Genomic DNA, 21696 nt, shown 5'->3' on the forward strand with positions numbered 1-21696 from the left:
TCATCTGCCCCTCCTGCCGTGAAGTGGTTCATCTGGGACACCTGACAGGAAGAGATCCAGCTTCATTTTAAAGACATCTGTATCCACCCCATGCAGGTCTCTCAGGTTCTTCGGGAGGATATTGAAGAGCTGTGGGCCTCGGAAGCCCAGGCTATCACAGAATCTTGTCCTACATCTTGATGGCAGGTTTGGAGTCCTAGGCACCACGCAGTGGCACCCAGTTCTGGCATTTGCGTAACTCTCGATGCCAAAGTTCAGGACACTTCCCTCCAGGATCTTCCAGATGTATATTATGGCATATCTTTCCCGCCTACGCTCCAGGGAATATAATTTTAATCTCTTGAGTCTTTCCCAGTAGCTTACATTCTGCATAGAGGCTATCTTCTTTGGTAGCTTCGTTGGGTCGCCTCAAGTTCTGTGATCAACTTGACACTGGATGGTGACCATAGCTGAGAGCAATAGTCAAAGTGGCTTAGGACAAGTGTCTTCCAGAGGACCATCATGGTTTCTTGTTCTCTTGTTCTAAAGGTTCTAAGAATCCATCCAGCCAGCCGTCTACATTTCAGTGTCAGTTTAGCAACATGTACATGAAAGGTCGCGTCATCACTCATGTGAATACCCAGGTCACGCACTGATTGTGCCTCTGGGATTGCAATCCCCCGGGTCCAGTGTATTCATTGGGTATTGCATTCAGTTTTGCATGCTGATAGTATAAAGCTTGAAACTTTCCAGCATTGAACTGCATGCTATTCTTTTCAGCCCACTTGTATATTTCGTCCAGCTCACATTGCAGGTGTTTAGTGTCCTCAGGGTTCTGTATTGCCTGTGAAACTTTTGTATCATCTGCAAACTTGTGATCGTGGCTCTCTCTGCGTGGCTGAGGGCATGTCTGAGAGGGCCATTATGAAGAGTAGTGGTCCCAGAACAGTGCCCTGCTGAACACCGCTCACTATTTGTGTGTTAATGGAGGTGGCCCCATTGGCTACTACCACCTGACTTCTATCCTTCGAAAGTCATGAAGCCATTCTCCCAGTTTTCCAACTATGTTGAGATCACGCAGTTTGTGACATATCATTCCATGATCGACTTTATCAAAGGCCTTTGCAAAGTCGAGATATATCACTTCCACATTTGAGTGGTTGAGCAGCCGTTTCAGCACCCAGTCATAGTGTTGTAGGAGCTGAGTTAAACAGCTTCTCCCTGGTCGGAAACCATGTTGGGTGTCGGGCAGCAAGTCATTCTCTTCAAGGAAGGTGATCAGCTTCCTTCTGACTATTCGTTCCATGACCTTGCTGATGTGTGAGGTCAGAGAGATAGGTCTATAGTTCTTGGCTTCCGCTCTGCTACCTCCTTTATGAATGGGGCATATTTTACCTTCCTTCAGTTTTCTCTGGAAGTTTGCCAGCTGCAAGGAAGCTCTGAAAGAGGAACTGCAGTGGTCTTGCTAGGACTCTCTTACATGCTTTTAGGAGATTGCCGGGAATCCATCGGGGCCAGTAGCTGAGTCTGTTTTCATTTCATCTATAGCCTTGGTTACATATATATATATATACATATACATATATATACATTATATATATACCATATACATATATATATATATATATATATATATATATATATTATATATACATATATATACATATATATATATATATATACATATATATACATATATACATATACATATATATACATATATACATATACAATATATACATATACATATATATATATATATATACATATACATATATACTATATACATATACATATATATATATACATATATATACATATATACATATATATATATATACATATACATATATATATATATATACATATACATATATACATATACATATATATACATATACATATATATACATATATACATATATACATATATACATATATACATATACATATATATACATATATACATATACATACATATATACTATATACAAATACAATATTACATATATAACAATATATATCATATACATACATATATAAATATATATATATATATACATATATACATATATACATATATATATATATATATATATATATATATATTAATATATATATACGACAGTCTTCTTTCAGTTTCCGTCTACCAAATCCACTCACAGGCATTGGTCGGCCCGAGCTATAGTAGAAGACACTTGCCCAAGATGCCACGCAGTGGGACTGAACCCAGAACCATGTGGTTGGTTAGCAAGCTACTTACCACACAGCCACTCCCTGGTAATGAACAGCTGACTCTTGTAATACATCTCCAGCATTAGAAGCTGTGCAAAGGCAATGATAATAATAATAACAACAACAACATCGAAAAATACCTTAGGAATGAAAACCCAGGTTCAAAATGTTCCCAAGACACCTGATGAAGGCTGGAGGGTATATCAGCCGAAACATTGTGTTAACAACAAACAAGATGAGGACAAATATCTGTCAAATGTAAATAATTTACATAATTCTTCATCTGTTAAATATTGAACCATAAAGTAGTAATATATATCCTGCCACAAAAATCACAGATTATGCTGATCATTTAGTGCCACTCTTTGGTCTAATAAGCCAAGGAGAAACCCTTTTGCATAGTCTTCAATATTCAGCCAAAGGTATCAGTCTCCATGTTAACTCAGACTAAATAAGCTTTAATCAAAACGGAACGATCCAAACGGTATCTGGCACTCCTCTCAACTGTGTAGAAAAATTACTTATCTTGGTAGTAAAAATTTTAGCTATGAAAGCAATGTAATCAGATAGATTGGTAAAACCTGGGGTGCCATGCCCCTCCCAAATGTTTCTTAGTAATGGAAGCCTTTTCGTCCCTTTCCTTCTCCGTTCCTTTTTGTTTTGTAAGTTACATGGCAACCTCACTTCACACCAGTGGCATGAAAACAGCACCCATTGCACTCTGTAAAGTAGTTGGCACTAGGAAGGACATCCAGCTGTAGAAACCATACCAAAAAGGATACTGGAACTCAACGTAGCCCTGCAGCTCATTGATTCCTTGGCAAACCATCCTTGCTATGCCAGCTTGGAATGTAGACGTCACATGACGATGCTGAAGTTGTTATTCACACTGATTCTACATCTGTTATTCTGTTATTTATCTTTAGATCTGATCTTCTTACCGTTTCTTCCTATGTCGTCTTTCGTCACAGACACTTTCCACTATCAGCCAAGTCTACTCATTCATCCAGCACTCATCATCTTTTCATATCACATAGCTAATCCTGCATTTTTTTCCTACATACACTTATAAATGTCATTAACATCTAACTGCTCCTTCGTGCTTCACTGTCATTCAAGTCAAGGTTAACATTCAACATAGTGGAGTGAAAGGCTGATTGTATGATGCCTGTGTATGAATGGCTATGCTCAGTTGCAGTGGGACATGGGCCCTGATTGCAGACAATATGTGTGAACTGAAAAGGGATGAAGCTATTTACATTCTGCAGGATGTGTAGTATCACTGTGCATGTAGGACAAATTGCAAATGTGCAAAGAGAAATGTGGCAAGCAAGAGAGAAAATCATAATAGTTTGGATATGTGGTGCAGATGAATGCAGATAGCTGTATAAAGAAGTGCCTGCTGCTTGAAGTGGTTGGCACCTGTGGAAGAGGGAGGGCCAGTAAGAGATGGGATGATGAAGTAGTGAGGGCCAATACTCAGGATATTGGGCTTCATGGAGGAGATGACTATGGGACATCTCAGTGATGGTTTGGCAATATAAGGTTCTTACAAAAAAACCAACCACTTCATTGAAACTAAATTTTGGGAGCACATTAATTCACACACTGCAATGAACCAAACTACATCTCTACTTCATTCACTCCTGCTGCCTAATGCTATTCTCTCATATCTCTCTCTCTCTCTCCCTCTCTCTCTCACTTCCCACTGTATACCCATGTTTCACCACTCACTTCATTCTTCCTTCTCTCTCCTCTCCCTTTGCACTTCTCATGAACTCCCTACTCACTTGCCCTGTCCAATCCTCTACCGTTCCATTTAGGGTTCACCTTGTATCTTCAGGGTACACCCTAACACATCACAACCATCTCTCTTGCACTCTTTCTCCCTCTCTTTCGCTGAAGTAAGCATGTATCTCCCCCACAGCATAATACCTGCCTCTCTTCCTCTGTCATACTTAAAACCTCTCATCATTTGGCATGAGGCCACGCCCTCAATACTACTGCCCCCCCCCCCCTCTCAGTTGAAGGATCTTTGCCTTGCAACTTGTTGGCCTTGCTGGTGCTGGCGCCATGTAAAAATATATATATATAAGCACCCAATATATATTGTAAAATGGTTGGCATTAGGAAGTGCAGCCAAAGGAAACATTGAAGCTTGGCATTGTTCATTGGCTGACCAGCTTAAACCATCCAACCCATATCAGCATGGCAGATGGATGCTAAATGATGATGATGATGGTGGTGGTGGCGGCAGTGGAGAAACAACAAAACCTCTTATAGCATCTTTTATATGTGTAACTAATCTTAATATTCTCTAACATCTCATTGCCTCATCCAGTCCATTTGCATCTGCAATCTTCAAGGTTGACAAAAAAACCCCATTCCTTTCCGTACACTTTGTATGATTGAAATTGTCCAATCATCATCATCATCATCGTTTAACGTCCGTTCTCCATGCTAGCATGGGTTGGATGGTTCGACCGGGGATCTGGGAAGCCAGAAGGCTGCACCAGGCTCCAGTCTTATCTGGCAATGTTTCTACAGCTGGATGCTCTTCCTAACGCAAACCACTCCGTGTACAACATACCATGCCCCACACATAAGATACAAAACACAGTAACACACAAAGATACCAGTAATTATTACAAAATAACATACATGAGTATAAATTAGGAATGTTATTTTCCAACAATTACTGGCATCCTCACATATTAATACATTTCATAGCATATGTAAAGCATAACATGTTACACATGTATGTATATTATTGTAATTGTCATTTTAGCAAATAAACAAATAAGTCAACATAATATAATGCCTAAAAGCCGATGAAACATCTATTGATATATATATATATATATATATATATGACTAGTATAATTTGTGTAATAAAAAAAAAAGTATCTTTAATGAGATAAAAGGAAGCGATTCAAGTGTGCTATTGGCATGAATCAAGATGAGTTAAGAGATGTGATGTATGGTTTGAAATTTTTTTCATCTCCAAGAAAGAAAGAAAAAAATCCTGACCATTATATTTGTTAGTGACACTCATAGAACTGGAGAGATAATTGTAAGAAATTAAGATCAAAATTTATTTACATGCAGAATACAAAATCTTTGGTAAAAAAAAAAAAGAAGAAAGAAAAAAAGAACAGAAGAGGTTATTCCAAGATAACCTAAGAAGCTTGGCATTTTGGCATTTCATTTTGGCATTTTGGCATTAAATAAAAGGAAGAACAAGGATGGCAAGGAAGCGTTTTTGGATGGTGTCATTGTTTTTATTGTTGAATCTTGTTTTCCTTTCATTTTGCTTCAACTTTTCTTATTCTTTTGTCTTCAAAAATGTCAGTTCTAGTGTTGCACCTCTCAGTATTTTCTGGGTTTCAGTATCCCACTTATTTTCTCACCTCCAACCATTTTAAAGGTTGATCTTAACTGGTCTTTTTAATGGTAGAAGTGGCACCTTCATTGTTTTGTGGTTAATTGACTGAAGACAATTTCACAAAAGTAGCTGTCATTTGTCATTCTAACAATGTCTTAAACAATCATAGTTTGGTGTTTCATCATGGCTGGATGCTGGTAATTGAAGGAGTTGGAAATATGGCTTTGTCAAATAGTCTACCATCAAAATGGTATCTTGTGTCATCACCTGGATTGTCTGGAGAGAGTCCAAAAGTCATCACACAAGTACAAGGAGAACGCAACCCTGTTTTGACATGTAATTGGGAACTATTCAGAAAGTTTGTTTTCTGAAAAACACATGACATGCTATCATCTTGCATGCTTCCACTTGTGGGGAGGAAGAGGTTTGGGCAACTAAAAATGCTGAAGAACCAACCACATGGCTTTTCTTTCTATATTGTAAAAAACCTTTTCCAGATTGTAGAAGACAAGAAGGATGGTTTTTCTCGTCTTGTACAGAAACTCAAGTTGATTGTGCCACAAAGACATGAAAAGCTCATTGAAATTTCAGAAAGATCTTCTCCAGCAGAGACTTGAAGGTCATTTATTAGGATTCTTGCAAATATTTCGCCAGGAATGGAAGGCAATGATATTCCAGGATAATTCCAACGAAAATTCCAATCTTCTTTGTTGGAGACAATAAGCGTATTTTAGAATTCATTTTGCTCAATGCAGATTGTTCCATATTTCGAGGACCAGAATGAAAAATCTGGTTTTGAGAGGTAGACCCCCCCCCCCCCCATGTTTCAGTGAGTGAAAAGAGAAGTTGTCTTGCCCTGGAGATTTTCTTGGTTTTATTCTGTTGGAAACATTTTCAAACTTTTTGAAATGCCGTTTCTACACTCACCTATGGCTGCTTGGTATGACGTAGGACATTTCTTAAGAAATCTTTCGCTGTTGTTAAATTCTCACTCAGTAGAGAAGGAAAAAATAGTCCTCCCAATATTCAGCCATATCTTGTGAATTTGTCATCTCTCTCTTTCTCTCTCTCTCTCTCTCTTACTTTTTCCATCCATCCATTGTTCTCTGTATTCTGTCATTATTACAAAAGTTTGTTTTTCTAAACTTGCTCACTTGAAACTACTCACAAATATCTCTTCTTTTCATCATCTATCAACTATTTTCCACACTCTTTCTCCTCCCCTCTCTTATACTATCTTCTCTCTCTTTCTCCTCACCCCTCCTGCTGTCTTTCTCTTTCTCCTCCTCTCTCTCTCACACTACTTTGGAACTATTTCTATATTCCTATCAATTTTCCTTTTCTCTTCAGCCTTCACCCTACAGCCTCACCCTATTTTCACCTACTTATCTATTTTATATTTCTCTGATAATAAACAATGTCTTTCTTCTTGCTTCAATCTAGACGTGTGTGCTGGCCATCGTTGTAAAAAGGGAGATTGTGTAAAGCTTGAAGAGTCTTATCGATGCAGGTGAGAAGTGACAATGTGTTTCTATAACTTGCATTAATATTATTTTACAGGTGAAACTATTTATCACAAACCAGCAGCAAGTAGTGTACTTTTGCATAAGTTGTTAAAAGTTTTCAAAAATTGCATCCTCAATTAAAATATATTTTATTCTCACTTTAAGTTTTCTTTAAGAAATCTGTGAATTGTCTGAGAGTATATTTCAGGTGAAGCTATATTCTGAAAATCAAAGAACAGTTAAGAAATAATTATTTGTACTCTAGGCACAAGGCCTTGGAAATTTTGGGGGAAGGGGATGAGTCGATTACATAGACCCTGGAGCATGACTGGTACTTATTTCATCGGCCCTGAAAGGATGAAATGCAAAGTTGATCTTAGCAGAATTTGAACTCAGAACATAGCAGCAGACAAAATACCACTAAACATTTCGCCCAGTATGCCAAAGATTCCTCCGGCTCACCACCTTACAAATAACGAGAAAACAATTACTCTAATTTTCAAGATATTTTACTTTAAGAAATAGCAGGTGTAAAGGGAGATTTTAAAGTGAAACAATATTATATTACAATGAAAAATGCAATTGCATGCATGTTGATATTTGTTAGTTATTACACCTGGAAAAGTTCAGAACACGATTTCTTCAGTAGAATTTCCTAATTTATCACCTTTAAAGGAAACTAAAAAGTACTTAAAATTAAATTCTACTGTACTTATAATATTGCAGCCAAGATTAAAAAATTTTTTTAATTTACTATATTTTATTAAGACAAAAATTAAAAAAGCATTACTGGGTTTTTCCAAAAATAAGCTCATTCAATTTTAAGCCTATGAGCTTATATTCCGAAACTCTTTTCCTCTATAGCCCCAGTAATTTTTATTATTTTCAGAAAAGAAATTATTTAAGCAAAATTATTTAAGTCTGTATTTAGGCCTATGGAATTATTTTTGGAAAAAGTATTATTTTAAAAATTAATTTTTAAGAAATACAGTAGAATTTGCCTAATTAGTCATCTCTAGGAGAAAATTGAAAGTGACAAATTAGGTGAAGTAAGGAATTAACCAAAGATGAGATAGGCTAATTCTACTCTATTAATGCTAACTAATAAGTTTTACTAATGATTTATTTATCAGATTAAATTTCTTTTTTTTTTAATGGGAAAGAATTGACTGAACATATGGTCAATTTGAAACCATTTAATGACCATTCTACTGCAATCAACATTTTTTTTGGTGGTGGGGAGGGGGATTGTTATGGGATTTCAATTCAAGTGAAAAAAAATCTTGTGCAATATTATTTACAACTTCATATTTTATTGTTTGTACTTGATACAACTAAATAAAACATGACTATTTTAGTTATAAATTTCAAAAGATATGATTAAAAAACATTTTTTTGTTTAAATTCATTTTTCATTATTTTTGTACCATGTTTTTAAAGATTTACTTGTTTTTAACATCCTCATAATAAATAAAATAAATTTTATCTCAAATTTACTAAATATAATGTATTTTGATTTTAGAAACTTTATTCCAGGCAGCAATATTTTGAGTACAGTAGAATTTTAATTTTAAGTACTTTTTAGTTTCCTTTAGAGGTGACGAATTACACAAATTCTACTGTAGAAATCTTGTTCTGTACTTTTCCAGGTGTAATAACTTAAGAATATTAACAAGCATGTGCCTGCATTTTTCATTGTAATCCACTTTTTTTTCCAGGCAATGAAACTAATAAATATTCTTTTGCTAAATATTATGAAACTAATAAATATTCTTTTGCTAAATATTATGAAACTAATAAATATTCTTTTGCTAAATATTATGAAACTAATAAATATTCTTTTGCTAAATATTATGAAACTAATAAATATTATTTGAATAATTTTTATTGTTGATGATTGAATTAAAATAAGAATTTTTAGAGGGAAGAGATTTCACAGTAAAGAGTGTGTGTATGTATGTATATGTGTTGATTTGTATGTTTTGTTTTATGTATGTATTCCCATACATATGTAGACATGCTTATATATATTTAGATGATAAACTTCTGTAAAGTTTTACAGATTTTTACAGTTCCAGTGATGGATTGAATCTGTAGTCTTCAAATTAGCTTTCTCCTTTCTAGTTTTGAGAAGCCTAATTTCTCAAGATTGGTATTTAGGCAGTGTGTTACATATCCCAGTGCCCCAATAATTACAGGTATAAACCTGAACTTGTAATCTGGGTAGTGTAACTGCATATTGCTCAATAGTTCAGCGTAGGTATTCTCTTTTTCACTGATCTTTAGCTTTATGTTAACATCCGCTGGGCAGCTGATTTCCACAACTTTACACAGTTTCTCTTCTCTATCCCAAATCATTAGAAATTAATGAAGTCTCTCACAGTTTGTAGGTGTGAGTTTTGTTTTAATTGCATCCCATTTTCCTGGATCTGGCTGAGAGCCATTCTCATTCCAGATGAGACCATAAAATTTTATGTTTTTGCCCCACTTTGTTGAGTACTAGCCCATATCTTCTGGCTATGTCTCCTGTTCTTCTCAAGTTTTTATCATGCTCTTCAATTGCTCTCCCAAATATGCAAATATCATCAGATATACCAATGGCTCCCACACAGTTTTCTAGTCTTTGGTGCATTTTTTGTCGAAAAATCTCTTGGGGCACCTTGAGTTCAAATGGACACCTTATATATTTGTACTTTCCAAATAGTGTGTCGAAACATGTAAGCCAACTTGAATCTCTATCAAGATGTATTGTCCAGTATCTGTGTTTTGCATCTAATTTTGTGAAATATTTATCATTGATGTAGGAAATTTCCTCAAGGGTTGGTGCTCTGTGGTAAGTTCTTTTAATGTATTTTTTCAATGGTTTGGGATCCAAACATAACTCAGAATTCATCTTTCAAATGCACTGGATATTTCCTTGGAGGTTGTACCACTGGTGTTGCATTTTCAACAAAGTATTTTCTGTTTTCATGGAAAATTCCCAATGCCTTTAAATACATCAGGATACTCATTTTCAAGGTCTTCTACACTTTGCAATTTTTTCTCTGATGCTATGCTACTGGAGATTTACACCAAACCTAACTTTCCACAAGATCTTAGGCCCAATATTGTTATGTCATTATCATACAGAAAATACTTGGCCTGTATGATGTCAGAATCCTTGGCTTAATGCTAAGGATTACCAAACCATATTGTTGTATCTTGGTGCCATTCACTGCCCATAAGGTAGTTCGCTCTCTTCTGAGATTTATTGGTTTTCCAGTATCTTTATCAAACTTTTCGGACTACATCTGCCTGTATAGCCTCACTGATCGTTATAATTCCATTAGCCTCAGTTTCTATTTTCTTTTTTCTTTTCTTTTTTTTTTGTTATTAGAGTCTTTATAATCTCTGCTAGCAGATGTTTCCCTATTTATTGAGTCTTTTGTCTTCTTTGTTTTCTATAGTATATAGACACAAGTCTTCTCCCTCTTGCTCTGAATCATATTGTTACTTGTAAGTGGCATTCACATCTCTATCTCCATCTTTGTTTCCAATGCCCGTTTCGGCTTTGTTTTCTGGTTTTGTGCAGATTGTCTTGCTACATGATTGTTTTTGAAAGGCTGTACCTTCTAGCATTTTCTGCATTCTCTCTTAAATGCATAACAGTCTTCTTTTCCTTTTCTCTCAACTATCTCACATCTTCCACATTTGATTGTTATTTTGCTTTGTTACTTCATAACGTGTCTTCTTTTCACTATCATTGTTGTGTCAACTGTGCATTATTGTAGCTTCACAAGCCCTTGTACTTTTAATAGCTGCCTCTAGCATAACATTTAGTTTCTTCTTTGTATTTGCCCACTTTATTCAATTTATTATTTGTTCAAGGTTCCTTTCATCCTTATTTATGCCAAAATCACTCCTTTCAGCTTTTTTTTAAAATGTGCTTAAATGCTCAATTGTGTTGTCAAGGGTTGGTGCTCTGTTGGTGCATCACTGAAAATTCCACCCATTTAACCCATTTGTTTGGTTTCTCTATCAAATGGGCTTTGAAAATTTTGAAGTCATTTACTGAAGATTCTTTGTCTTTGGCTAAAATCTTGTCATTTTTCATTTGTTTCATTGGGCAGACTTGTTTGAGGAGCATAGGCAGAGATAATTGTTGCTGTACTATTTTGCAAAACTAATCTAAGCTTAAGTACCCTATCACATACTCTGACTACCTCAATCACCTTATCCACCCATTTCTCAGTTAGGAATATGCCCATGCCACCTACCCTGTCGCTGTTGCCTTCCCAGATTTTTGCCTGTGAGGCACCTGGCAGATGCACACCTCCACCTTGCTATTTGAATGCAGCACACATCAACACGTCCCCATCCAAGTATCTCAACAATCTTATCAGATCTACCACTCAATGTACCTACATTGACAGTGCTAGTTCTAAGGATGTGACTGAGTATCCCATCATTGCCGGATAATATCCACAGTAGAATGCTTTGGCAGACTTCCGGAATAGCACACCCACATAAGTTGGATATTCTCTGTTCTAACAAGGATTTTTCACTATATACCTCTGCAAATGACGTGGGGAGGCATTCTATGAAAAAAATTCTTGGAAAATTTATTAATCCTCCTACCCTTCTGGACCAATTTTGTCCAGTTATTTTGCACTACACATCCGTAGAGAACACATTCTCAGTAAAAATTTAAAAAAAGTTTTTGAATGTTCCACTCTTCCCCAATCAGTTCTAATTTTGATCTACTTTGTTTTTGCCCTTAAAAGGATGGGGGAAACCTTGAAGAAAATGGAAATCAGTGATCACCAATGCAATCCCCACTTCTTTTATTTTCAAACAGAAAATGAAATTGTATTTAAAAGCAATAGTGATTTTTTTTAATTTTTATGTTTTTCATTAACTCTCCCTAATCCCATAACTTTAAATTTTGGCTTTTTTTTCAAAAATTTCTTAATTACAGTTTTAAAATACGTCTACAATTTGTTTCTATTTATAATTTCAAAATAATTTTCAGATGAAAAGGTGTGTGATAAATAGTGAATTAGCTATTGTTTCTAACACATACCATGACCACATGGTACCTTCCTTGTTTCTTTGTCACTCTGATATATATATATTGATGGTTTTGAATATTTTTCTCTCCATAAAAACATTTTATTGAATGATGATGCAATGGTCCATTGCTTTGATATAAGCAACAAGTTACACATATATAGAAAATATACTCACACTTACACAACACACACAATACTGGATTCATTAAAATTTTTATTTGCTTGACATTTATTTTCAGCTGTCATGATTACTGGACCGGCAAATATTGTGATAAGGAACTGGAAGAAAAGGAGGGTATGTTATATAATGTTTTCAAGCTTAATCCTTTGCGTGTATCCATGACAACTATTCATGTTTTCGTTGAAATTTAAACTTAACTTGATGCTTTGCTACATGTTGTGGCATTCTAATGTAGGAGATTCATGTGTTCCATGAAAAGTTAACAGTTTGATGTTGAATAGCATTCGTACTTGAAAGTTTACTTACAAAACTGGCATTTTAGTCCTTTTCCATTTGTATAATCCACCCATATAATGTTCACTTAATTTGTTTAGCACAAATTTGTCTGGAAGGAAGTTGAAAACCATAACGTTAGAAACTGCTAAAGTCAAAACTTTTGATTCTTGGACCTGAACTGCTCTTCTTTTCTAGTCGGCTATATTTTATCTTGACCTCGATGAAGCATGTAGCCAAGTTGACCTTGGCAAATTTTGAATAATAAAGCCATAGATTCTTACCAATAAGTATATATTTTGCTAACATTACTTTCATAAGTTATAGAAAGTTTTACTCAATTTTTTATTTTCAGTTGAAATCAAAGATTTATTTATTATGAAATCAAAATCAAATTCGATGACTGGCATCTGTGCTAGTTGGGTGCAAAGAGCACCATCTGAGCATGATTATTGCCAGCACAGCTATCTGGCCTCCATGCCAGTGGCACTTAAAAGGCACCATTTGAGTGTGATCATTACCAGCATTGCCTTACTGGCACTCGAGCCCCGTGCTAGTAGGGTGCCAAGAGCACCATCCAAGCATTATTATTGCCAGCACAGCTATCTGGCCTCCGTGTCGGTGGCATGTAAAAGACACCATTCAAGCATGATCGTTACCAGCATCACCTTACTGGTACCTGTGCTGGTGGCATGTGTAAAAGATTTGAGCGAGGTCATTGCCAGTACTGCCTGAGTGGCCCTGTGCCAGTGGCACATAAAAAGCACCCACTACACTCTCGGAGTGGTTGACATCCAGCTGTAGAAACTCTGCCAGATCAAGATTGAAGCCTGGTGCAGCCATCTGGTTCACCAGCCCTCAGTCATTCGTCCAACCCATGCTAGCATGGAAAGCAGACGTTAAACGATGATGATGTGTATTATATTTTCACTGCATGGGAATTTATGTCAAATAAAGAGTTAAAGCTCATTTATTTTCCTAACCTGCTGTGCTTTTTAATTGCAAACAAGAGACAAAGCCATGAAAGTTAACTCTTCTATAAACATTTTTTTACAAGATTAGTAATCTGTTTCAAAAAATTATTTATATACAGTAAATCCTTTTGATTGAATTGACATACTTTAAGACAATAACTTGTTTCAGAAACTAATGGTAAGGAGGTTGGAGCATGTTAACACAAAATATTTAAAATCCTTATGAAATTGCCTCTGTTTGTAACAAGTTATCAGAAGTCTTTAGAAAGAGTTCACTAGATACACATGAACACATACAATTTTGCCAGTGTTTGACTGATAACGAAAGCAAGTAAACTCTGCAGAATTTACAACTGTGTGCTTTTATAGCCAAGGGTATTCACACTATTGCATTATGTATTTCTGCTGTCAAAACCATGCGTCCAAGGATTTTGGGGTTCCTTTTAGTTGATAGAAGTGGTTTACTACATGCTTTTGGTATGTTGTATAAAAACAAGGTTAGATATATTTACAAGTGAGTTATGTGTTGATGGAGGGTCATTCAGTGTAAATAGTCATACAACTTTGACTAACTGAAAAACAAAAACAAATGAAGCAAATTTTGCAAAAACTCGTGACGCAATATTATTTATTCCATTTTTAACATTATTTTAATATATTTATTTGAAATTTGCCATTTCTTTTTTTTCTTCTTCCTAGGTTTTCGCACTGCTGCAATTGTTATTGGAGTTGTGCTGGGAATTCTTTGTCTTCTCTTAATTGGAGTTATTGTGTATATAATACGGTAAATTTTTTTTTCTGTTTCAACTTCTTTATCTTATTTAGGGATTTATTTTTGGATAACTTTCAATCAATTATTCTCTTGTTTCTACAAGTGGTTCTTTTACAGGTATACATACAGGTAAATGGCAGTGCCCCAGGATGGCCACAGCTCATGAGCTAAAACTAGATGAAATAAATAAAAATGAAATATATGAAATAAATATCAGGCTTTGCAAAAGTCCCGTGACATTCATTACAAAAGTCCCGTGACATTCATTACAAAAGTCTCGTGACATTCATTACAAAAGTCCCATGACATTCATTACAAAAGTCCCGTGACATTCATTACAAAAGTCCCGTGACATTCATTACAAAAGTCCTGTTACATTCATTAAAAAGTCCCGTGACATTCATTACAAAAGTCCCGTTACATTCATTACAAAAGTCCTGTTACATTCATTACAAAAGTCCCGTGACATTCATTACAAAAGTCCTGTTACATTCATTACAAAAGTCCCGTGACATTCATTACAAAAGTCCTGTTACATTCATTACAAAAGTCCTGTTACATTCATTACAAAAGTCCTGTTACATTCATTACAAAAGTCCCGTTACATTCATTACAAAAGTCCCGTTACATTCATTACAAAAGTCTCGTGACATTCATTACAAAAGTCCCGTGACATTCATTACAAAAGTCCCGTGACATTCATTACAAAAGTCCCGTGACATTCATTACAAAAGTCCTGTTACATTCATTACAAAAGTCCCGTGACATTCATTACAAAAGTCCCGTTACATTCATTACAAAAGTCCCGTTACATTCATTACAAAAGTCCCGTGTCAATCATTACAAAAGTCCTGTTACATTCATTACAAAAGTCCCGTGACATTCATTACAAAAGTCCTGTTACATTCATTACAAAAGTCCTGTTACATTCATTACAAAAGTCCTGTTACATTCATTACAAAAGTCCCGTTACATTCATTACAAAAGTCCCGTTACATTCATTACAAAAGTCCCGTTACATTAATTACAAAAGTCCCATGACATTCATTACAGAAGTCCTGTGACATTCATTACAAATGTCCCGTTACATTCATTACAAAAGTCCCGTGACATTCATTACAAAAGTCCTGTTACATTCATTACAAAAGTCCTGTTACATTCATTACAAAAGTCCCATTACATTCATTACAAAAGTCCCATTACATTCATTACAAAAGTCCCGTTACATTCATTACAAAAGTCCCGTTACATTCATTACAAAAGTCCTGTTACATTCATTACAAAAGTCCCGTTACATTCATTACAAAAGTCCTGTTACATTCATTACAAAAGTCCTGTTACATTCATTACAAAAGTCCCGTTACATTCATTACAAAAGTCCTGTTACATTCATTACAAAAGTCCCGTGAACATTCATTACAAAAGTCCTGTTACATTCATTACAAAAGTCCCGTGACATTCATTACAAAAGTCCCGTTACATTCATTCAAAAGTCCCGTGACATTCATTACAAAAGTCCGTTACATTCATTACAAAAGTCCTGTTACATTCATTACAAAGTCCCGTTACATTCATTACAAAAGTCCTGTTACATTCATTACAAAAGTCCTGTACATTCATTACAAAAGTCCCGTTACATTCATTACAAAAGTCCCGTGTAATCATTACAAAAGTCCTGTTACATTCATTACAAAAGTCCCGTGACATTCATTACAAAAGTCCTGTTACATTCATTACAAAGTCCTGTTACATTCATTACAAAAGTCCTGTTACATTCATTACAAAAGTCCGTTACATTCATTACAAAAGTCCCGTTACATTCATTAAAAGTCCCGTTACATTCATTACAAAAGTCCCATGACATTCATTACAAAAGTCCTGTGACATTCATTACAAAGTCCCGTTACATTCATTACAAAAGTCCCGTGACATTCATTACAAAAGTCCTGTTACATTCATTACAAAAGTCCTGTTACATTCATTACAAAAGTCCCATTACATTCATTAAAAAAGTCCCATTACATTCATTACAAAAGTCCCGTTACATTCATTACAAAAGTCCCGTTACATTCATTACAAAAGTCCTGTTACATTCATTACAAAAGTCCCGTTACATTCATTACAAAAGTCCTGTTACATTCATTACAAAAGTCCTGTTACATTCATTACAAATGTCCTGTTACATTCATTACAAAAGTCCTGTTACATTCATTACAAAAGTCCCGTGACGTTCATTACAAAAGTCCTGTTACATTCATTACAAAAGTCCCGTGACATTCATTACAAAAGTCCCTTGACATTCATTTCAAAAGTCCCATGACATTCATTACAAAAGTCCCGATACATTCATTACAAAAGTCCCGTGACATTCATTACAATAGTCCCGTTACATTCATTACAAAAGTCCTGTTACATTCATTACAAAGTCCCGTTACATTCATTACAAAAGTCCTGTTACATTCATTACAAAAGTCCTGTTACATTCATTACAAAAGTCCCGTTACATTCATTACAAAAGTCCGTTACATTCATTACAAAAGTCCCGTTACATTCATTACAAAAGTCCCGTTACATTCATTACAAAAGTCCCGTTACATTCATTACAAAAGTCCCGTGACATTCATTACAAAAGTCCCGTGACATTCATTACAAAAGTCCCGTGACATTCATTACAAAAGTCCCGTTACATTCATTACAAAAGTCCCGTTACATTCATTACAAAAGTCCCGTTACATTCATTACAAAAGTCCCGTTACATTCATTACAAAAGTCCCGTTACATTCATTACAAAAGTCCCGTTACATTCATTACAAAAGTCCCGTTACATTCATTACAAAAGTCCCGTTACATTCATTACAAAAGTCCCGTTACATTCATTACAAAAGTCCCGTGACATTCATTACAAATTCCCATGACATTCATTACAAAAGTCCTGTTACATCCATTACAAAAGTCCCGTTACATCCATTACAAAAGGCCCGTTACATTCATTACAAAAGTCCCGTTACATTCATTACAAAAGTCCCGTGACATTCATTACAAAAGTCCCATTACATTCATTACAAAAGTCCTGTTACATTCATTACAAAAGTCCCGTTACATTCATTACAAAAGTCCCGTTACATTCATTACAAAAGTCCTGTTACATTCATTACAAAAGTCCTGTTACATTCATTACAAAGTCCCGTTACATTCATTACAAAAGTCCTGTTACATTCATTACAAAAGTCCTGTTACATTCATTACAAAAGTCCCGTTACATTCATTACAAAAGTCCTGTTACATTCATTACAAAAGTCCTGTTACATTCATTACAAAAGTCCCGTGACGTTCATTACAAAAGTCCCGTGACATTCATTACAAAAGTCCCGTTCCATTCATTACAAAAGTCCTGTTACATTCATTTACATTCATTACAAAAGTCCCGTGACATTCATTACAAATTCCCGTGACATTCATTACAAAAGTCCTGTTACATCCATTACAAAAGTCCTGTTACATCCATTACAAAAGGCCCGTTACATTCATTAAAAAAGTCCCGTTACATTCATTACAAAAGTCCCGTGACATTCATTACAAAAGTCCCATTACATTCATTACAAAAGTCCGTGACATTCATTACAAAAGTCCCGTTACATTCATTACAAAAGTCCTGTTACATTCATTACAAAAGTCCTGTTACATTCATTACAAAAGTCCTGTTACATTCATTACAAAAGTCCCGTGACGTTCATTACAAAAGTCCCGTGACATTCATTACAAAAGTCCTGTTACATTCATTACAAAAGTCCCGTGACATTCATTACAAAAGTCCCTTGACATTCATTACAAAAGTCCCGTGACATTCATTACAAAAGTCCCGATACATTCATTACAAAAGTCCCGTGACATTCATTACAAAAGTCCCGTTACATTCATTACAAAAGTCCTGTTACATTCATTACAAAGTCCCGTTACATTCATTACAAAAGTCCCGTGACACTCATTACAAAAGTCCCGTTACATTCATTACAAAAGTCCCGTTACATTCATTACAAAAGTCCCGTTACATTCATTACAAAAGTCCCGTTACATTCATTACAAAAGTCCCGTTACATTCATTACAAAAGTCCCGTGACATTCATTACAAATTCCCGTGACATTCATTACAAAAGTCCTGTTACATCCATTACAAAAGTCCTGTTACATCCATTACAAAAGGCCCGTTACATTCATTACAAAAGTCCCGTTACATTCATTACAAAAGTCCCGTTACATTCATTACAAAAGTCCCGTTACATTCATTACAAAAGTCCCGTTACATTCATTACAAAAGTCCCGTTACATTCATTACAAAAGTCCCGTTACATTCATTACAAAAGTCTGTTACATTCATTACAAAAGTCCTGTTACATTCATTACAAAAGTCCTGTTACATTCATTACAAAAGTCCCGTGACATTCATTACAAAAGTCCCGTGACATTCATTACAAAAGTCCTGTTACATTCATTACAAAAGTCCCGTGACATTCATTACAAAAGTCCCTTGACATTCATTACAAAAGTCCCGTGACATTCATTACAAAAGTCCCGTTACATTCATTACAAAAGTCCCGTGACATTCATTACAAAAGTCCCGTTACATTCATTACAAAAGTCCTGTTACATTCATTACAAAAGTCCTTACATTCATTACAAAAGTCCATTACATTCATTACAAAAGTCCCGTACATTCATTACAAAAGTCCTCTTACATTCATTACAAAAGTCTGTTACATTCATTACAAAAAGTCCCGTGACATTCATTACAAAAGTCCCGTGACATTCATTACAAAAGTCCCTTGACATTCATTACAAAAGTCCCGTGACATTCATTACAAAAGTCCCGTTACATTCATTACAAAAGTCCCGTGACATTCATTACAAAAGTCCCGTTACATTCATTACAAAAGTCCTGTTACATTCATTACAAAAGTCCTGTTACATTCATTACAAAGTCCCATTACATTCATTACAAAAGTCCTGTTACATTCATTACAAAAGTCCTCTTACATTCATTACAAAAGTCCTCTTACATTCATTACAAAAGTCCTGTTACATTCATTACAAAAGTCCCGTTACATTCATTACAAAAGTCCCGTTACATTCATTACAAAAGTCCCCGTTACTTCATTACAAAAGTCCTGTTACATTCATTACAAAAGTCCCGTGACATTCATTACAAAAGTCCCTTGACATTCATTTCAAAAGTCCCATGACATTCATTACAAAAGTCCCGATACATTCATTACAAAAGTCCCGATACATTCATTACAAAAGTCCCGTGACATTCATTACAAAAGTCCCGTTACATTCATTACAAAAGTCCTGTTACATTCATTACAAAGTCCCGTTACATTCATTACAAAAGTCCTGTTACATTCATTACAAAAGTCCTGTTACATTCATTACAAAAGTCCCGTTACATTCATTACAAAAGTCCTGTTACATTCATTACAAAAGTCCTGTTACATTCATTACAAAAGTCCCGTTACATTCATTACAAAAGTCCCGTTACATTCATTACAAAAGTCCCGTTACATTCATTACAAAAGTCCCGTGACATTCATTACAAAAGTCCCGTGACATTCATTACAAAAGTCCCGTGACATTCATTACAAAAGTCCCGTGACATTCATTACAAAAGTCCCGTTACATTCATTACAAAAGTCCCGTTACATTCATTACAAAAGTCCCGTGACACTCATTACAAAAGTCCCGTTACATTCATTACAAAAGTCCCGTTACATTCATTACAAAAGTCCCGTTACATTCATTACAAAAGTCCCGTTACATTCATTACAAAAGTCCCGTTACATTCATTACAAAAGTCCCGTTACATTCATTACAAAAGTCCCGTTACATTCATTACAAAAGTCCCGTGACATTCATTACAAATTCCCATGACATTCATTACAAAAGTCCTGTTACATTCATTACAAAAGTCCCGTTACATTCATTACAAAAGCCCGTACATTCATACAAAAGTCCCGTTACATTCATTACAAAAGTCCCGTGACATTCATTACAAAAGTCCCATTACATTCATTACAAAAGTCCTGTTACATTCATTACAAAAGTCCCGTTACATTCATTACAAAAGTCCCGTTACATTCATTACAAAAGTCCTGTTACATTCATTACAAAAGTCCTGTTACATTCATTACAAAGTCCCGTTACATTCATTACAAAAGTCCTGTTACATTCATTACAAAAGTCCTGTTACATTCATTACAAAAGTCCCGTTACATTCATTACAAAAGTCCTGTTACATTCATTACAAAAGTCCTGTTACATTCATTACAAAAGTCCCGTGACGTTCATTACAAAAGTCCCGTGACATTCATTACAAAAGTCCCGTTCCATTCATTACAAAAGTCCTGTTACATTCATTTACATTCATTACAAAAGTCCCGTGACATTCATTACAAATTCCCGTGACATTCATTACAAAAGTCCTGTTACATCCATTACAAAAGTCCTGTTACATCCATTACAAAAGGCCCGTTACATTCATTAAAAAAGTCCCGTTACATTCATTACAAAAGTCCCGTGACATTCATTACAAAAGTCCCATTACATTCATTACAAAAGTCCTGTTACATTCATTACAAAAGTCCCGTTACATTCATTACAAAAGTCCTGTTACATTCATTACAAAAGTCCTGTTACATTCATTACAAAAGTCCTGTTACATTCATTACAAAAGTCCCGTGACGTTCATTACAAAAGTCCCGTGACATTCATTACAAAAGTCCTGTTACATTCATTACAAAAGTCCCGTGACATTCATTACAAAAGTCCCTTGACATTCATTACAAAAGTCCCGTGACATTCATTACAAAAGTCCCGATACATTCATTACAAAAGTCCCGTGACATTCATTACAAAAGTCCCGTTACATTCATTACAAAAGTCCTGTTACATTCATTACAAAAGTCCGTTACATTCATTACAAAAGTCCTGTTACATTCATTACAAAAGTCCTGTTACATTCATTACAAAAGTCCCGTTACATTCATTACAAAAGTCCTGTTACATTCATTACAAAAGTCCTGTTACATTCATTACAAAAGTCCCGTTACATTCATTACAAAAGTCCTGTTACATTCATTACAAAAGTCCCGTTACATTCATTACAAAAGTCCCGTTACATTCATTACAAAAGTCCCGTGACATTCATTACAAAAGTCCCGTTACATTCATTACAAAAGTCCCGTGACACTCATTACAAAAGTCCCGTTACATTCATTACAAAAGTCCCGTTACATTCATTACAAAAGTCCCGTTACATTCATTACAAAAGTCCCGTTACATTCATTA

At 35.1% G+C, this 21696-nt stretch overlaps 1 protein-coding gene across 1 annotated transcript in view; it reads left to right on the top strand.

Moving 5' to 3' along the window:
- LOC115213503 (mucin-like protein) overlaps positions 1–21696 on the top strand; it is a 144616-nt gene that overhangs the window by 105761 nt on the left and 17159 nt on the right. Inside the window, exons 25-27 of the mRNA XM_036503530.1 lie at positions 7043–7109; positions 12395–12450; positions 14283–14367. Of these exons, the coding sequence (XP_036359423.1) occupies positions 7043–7109; positions 12395–12450; positions 14283–14367 (208 nt within the window). The remainder of the gene's footprint in view (positions 1–7042; positions 7110–12394; positions 12451–14282; positions 14368–21696) is intronic.

This window comes from Octopus sinensis, linkage group LG6 (genome assembly GCF_006345805.1).
Source record: "Octopus sinensis linkage group LG6, ASM634580v1, whole genome shotgun sequence".
Lineage (NCBI taxonomy): Eukaryota > Metazoa > Mollusca > Cephalopoda > Octopoda > Octopodidae > Octopus > Octopus sinensis.